Here is a 4,168-nt window from a genome sequence, read left to right as displayed (position 1 = left end):
GGACTGGTGCACTACTAATTTTCTCACACCCAAAGCTCACACCCCATGATGCTCCTTTAACCGGATACACGGTCGATCTCGTAATGATTCCGGGACCTCATCGACCTGAGGTCGTCGTTGACGATGATCATTGTCCATTCACGCTGCGTGACCGCTGCTTTGGCCTGCGATGGAGTAACCTCTGAATCTCATCCTGATGAGCCTGAGGATACAACGCCAGAATTAATGGCGGTTTTGGTCGGGAGCCCGTGTTCGTTTCGGCGCCACAGCTGTGGCACGTTGCGCAATCATTAGCGTGCATGCCTGATGTGCACACCGTCGTCTCTGTAACTCCTTCGCGTGTACATGTTCTGTCAGGCCCGGCCATCTGCGTAGTGTACGCACAACGGTCTATTTAATTAGCGCATGCATGCATAAAGCCGGACAGATCACCTGCGCATGCATGCAGTGGGCACCGGTTTGAGTAGTGTTGCTGCGCGCTGCTGCTGCTACCACGAGTTAGTGTAGCTAGTCCATCACAAGCACAGATACTCATACATAGAAAGTACTATCTCTATTGCCTACGGGAAAGAAATGCATGCATGCACATGCAGTACTGGTATGTGGATAGATCGCGTGATATATATCTGCAGTACATCGATCGTACAAGTATAAGGAGCCGTCTCATCGTTCACCCTTCAGAATATAAGGAGCCGATCGATCGATCAATCGTGGGTCGGTGGATGCACTTTGCTCGCTCGCTCGATCGAGCACTTGCATGGCGACGATGGACGGAAGGGAGCAGGTGATCAGAAGCAGGTGGTGGTGTTGTCGCCGGAGGAGGAGGAGTTGTCGTCGCAGGGGGGGTGCGTGTGGCGGCCCTCGTACGTGGTGATCACCATGCGGCAGTCCGTCGACAGCCGCTCCACGCGCTTCTTCACGCGGCAGTTGCTGTGCGTGCACCTGAAGTAGCTCCTGCATGGCCATGGCCAACAAAACGTTTACAGTATCCATGATGTGTTTTTTTCGCTACGATGTTTACACTATGGGATATATATATATATGTGCCCCGCTTTAGGTAGTACACCTACTACTACTCCAGAACCACTTCTAAAGGAGATCAGAATATATCTATTCTTCAGCAGAGCAGACAAATCATTAGCCAGTACACAGTTTGCTGAAAACCAAGCTGCCAGACCTATATATGGCGCACTGACTGACCTAGCTAGCTGTCGTCTGAAGTCTGAGACTCTCTGAAGAAACACAATCATCTTAAAATGTCCGTTCCATTTGTCCTGGCGCATATATGCAGGAGGCAATGCATGCATAGGCGTCTACTATATCCTTTTTGCCCTATCACGAATCTTTTTTTTTTCTATTCTTCTTGTGCTACAGTGATCAAAGGATAACAACTATGCAATCAGTATAAAACGTGGAAAAATAATGCGTTATAATTTGGAAAAGAATATAAAATATCTAGATGCATATAGGAGTATTAGATAACAGTTAGTACTCCATGAACCAAATATGTAATTAATGAATGGGACACACTAGTTGAAAACTACCTTTAAACATAGATACAATGAAGTATTCCCTCTGTAAACTAATATAAGATCTTTTAGATCACTACTTTAGTATTTTAAAAGATCTTATATTAATTTACGAAGGGGGTATCCCATTTTGTCTCGTGTATATGCATATATATACACGAGAGCCTTTTTCGGTATATGCATATATATAGCTAGGTAAGGTGCCTAAATTATACTATATACCACCGCTAGTGATCCGTGCAGCTTTATCGCATGCTACTTCTCAGCCATATATTTGTTCGTGTGCAAGATGATATCCTTTCTACAATCTCCTCTGTCATAATGCCACTGCCTTTCCACACTGCCCCTTCTGTTCTTTTAGAAACTTTACTGTATGACAATAACTACTCCTTAGTTCACCCATTCTACCAGTCTGATAAGAATAAATTAGCACCGGAGGATATAGATGGTTTGGAAGATTTTTTTTCCCAGATAATAGAAAAGAACTCTCTTTGGCCTTCTGTATTTATCTGAAGAAGCACACGATTGAGACCCAGATGATTTCGAAACAAATGAGAACTATATGTATGGATTAGTTAAGCTTGTGCATCCAATGAAAGCATTTTTCTTATTAAGTACCTCAAAACCACAAATTCAGAGAACTTCTTTTCTATGTTGAGAGCGTGTTTCATGCATATTACATTTGTGCTCAGAGTACATCAGGCTATTAAGTATTCTCAGATTCGCACCCATAAAAAGAGCTTGCACATACAACTGCGGTATTGTTGCAGGCTAATTAATCTCAAACCAGGTTCCCCCTGGATCTATTAGCCACAATTAATTGAAGCAAATAGATCGATTTCTCTACAACCTAGTTACTTCTGAAGCTGCTAGCCTCAAGGCAAAAGATTAACCTACCACTACCACGCAAAACTGATCCTTTCAAACAATCTGTACGAGCTTCTACTCGATCCTAGCAGAGACGGGCAAAGGTCTTGAGGAGTTCATAGATAACAGGTAAAAATGGAAATAGGTTAGGGTTCTTAATTGCTTATAGAACCGAAGTACCTGGGATGGAGACTGTTCTTGACAACCTTCTGCCCGTATTTCCTCCACTTGTAGCCATCGTCCAGCACATCCACGTCGCTTCTGGTCTGGAAGCAAAACCTCGGCTCCCTCATCTTCCTCCTCACCTTCATCTTCCCCTTCTCCCCCGCCAACATCGTTGAGCCCCTCCACCTGTACCATCACACGCACACCACAATGGCATCAAACGCTAAACATGCAGTTAAATCTCATGAACATAGCAACACTAGGTACAAACGCATCCCGTAACATGCTCTCGCTCACTAGCTCACATACCATGTATTACTAGAATAACCATTACAGGCAGTGGCACCCTCATAGCCAACTCTTGCCGTCACTGACGTGCCCACCTGATCAGGAAGAGACATCAAATCAAAGGCATCGATATGTAATTGATAATCTTTGTAATTCTCTACATATGATTATGAAGCTAGCAAAGAGCATACCTCCTCAGCCCCAATACTAGGCATGAAACCGACCGTGGGCTTGTCGCAGACGGTGGCAGGCGCGGCGGCGGAATGGCCGCCGCCGAACGGAAGCGCCGGCAGCGGGTATAGCCCACAATGGTCAGAAGAGAGCATCAAGGCTTCTTCCTGGTCGAATGGCATCTGGAGAGGCTTGGGATGGAAGGGTAGTTGAAGTGGAGAAAGAGGAACAGGGGTGGTGTAGTAGTGATCTGGCACACTAAGGTTAGGAAGACAGTAAGCCATCTCCAATTGGCTCCCTTGATCCATGCATATATGCATGTAGATCGTGGCGTACTGAACCCAAGGTGGTTCTTGGGGGCACAGAATTCTTGAGATAGACTTGTCAATCTCTCTCTCTCTCTCTCTCTCTCTCTCTCTCTCTCTCTCTCTCTCTCTCTCTTATTTTTTCGTGTCAAATTCTGATAGGGTTGATGTCTCTAGGTTTGAAGTGGTGGGCTATGGTGCTCTGGGCGCTGGTCTAAGCTGCCCCCTTTTAAAGGGCCTTTTTGGCTCAAGTTGTGTCGTGGGTACAGTACTTACTTCAGTAGCAGCTGTTTGCCTTCTTGATAGCTAGCTACTGGCTGCTAATTCACCAGCTCTTAGCTAGATGTCGGGTATGACTTTCTAGCTCAATACACAGATGCCTTTGATTGTTACTTTCTTTTACGGAAACCAGTAGCATTCTAGCTACTGCTTGCCCTTATATTTTGTTTTGTCACATAGGCCAGAGTTATCCTTCTTTCTAAAAGAAAAAAATGTTCTATTACAGCTGTACATACAAAAACAGAGAAGAAATCTCAGAGAGAACCTACATTAAACTAGCCATCCATGATTGGAAGTCGGTGGCTTTCGCCCCACTTTATAGATAAATCAACGATAAACATACAACCCAACGGATACAAACACAACAGCACAGACACCCAAGGCCGGATGCAAAGATGTTGAAGAATGCCTACATCACTCCAAAGGACTCCAAGCAAACGACATAGAAAATAGAGCACCATTAGAGGTCAAAGGAGCCCTCGACTATGAAAGAGTCACCGCGAGGGGATGAAGCCGAACATCGACGAGACATGGCCTCGAAAGTGGTGCCTTCAAGAAGGACAC

General features: G+C 45.1%; 1 protein-coding gene across 1 annotated transcript; it reads right to left on the bottom strand.

Annotated features, from left to right (window-relative positions):
- Positions 1-599: 599 nt before the first annotated feature.
- LOC123134340 (probable WRKY transcription factor 12) lies at positions 600-3,435 on the bottom strand. Its single transcript, XM_044553609.1, has 4 exons — positions 3,041-3,435; positions 2,871-2,944; positions 2,577-2,747; positions 600-954 (listed from the first exon to the last, which is right to left on the bottom strand). The coding sequence occupies exons 1-4, from the start codon at positions 3,338-3,340 to the stop codon at positions 789-791; spliced, it is 711 nt and encodes a 236-aa protein (XP_044409544.1). The 5' UTR covers positions 3,341-3,435; the 3' UTR covers positions 600-788.
- Between the last annotated feature and the right edge of the window lie 733 nt (positions 3,436-4,168).

This window comes from Triticum aestivum, chromosome 6B (genome assembly GCF_018294505.1).
Source record: "Triticum aestivum cultivar Chinese Spring chromosome 6B, IWGSC CS RefSeq v2.1, whole genome shotgun sequence".
NCBI classification, from domain to species: Eukaryota; Viridiplantae; Streptophyta; class Magnoliopsida; order Poales; family Poaceae; genus Triticum; species Triticum aestivum.
The sequence above is the reverse complement of the archived record's forward strand: the minus strand, read 5'-3'. Positions and strand labels throughout refer to the sequence as shown.

Bases quoted from the DNA above. Each gene is read 5' to 3' on its own strand.
- LOC123134340 (XM_044553609.1), bottom strand. From the start codon at position 3,340: ATGCATATATGCATGGATCAAGGGAGCCAATTGGAGATGGCTTACTGT. The intron at 2,748-2,870 runs GTATGTGAGCTA...GTGATGGTACAG, and splicing joins GGTTATTCTAGTAATACATG to GTGGAGGGGCTCAACGATGT. The intron at 955-2,576 runs GTACTTCGGTTC...ATGGCCATGCAG, and splicing joins AAGAACAGTCTCCATCCCAG to GAGCTACTTCAGGTGCACGC.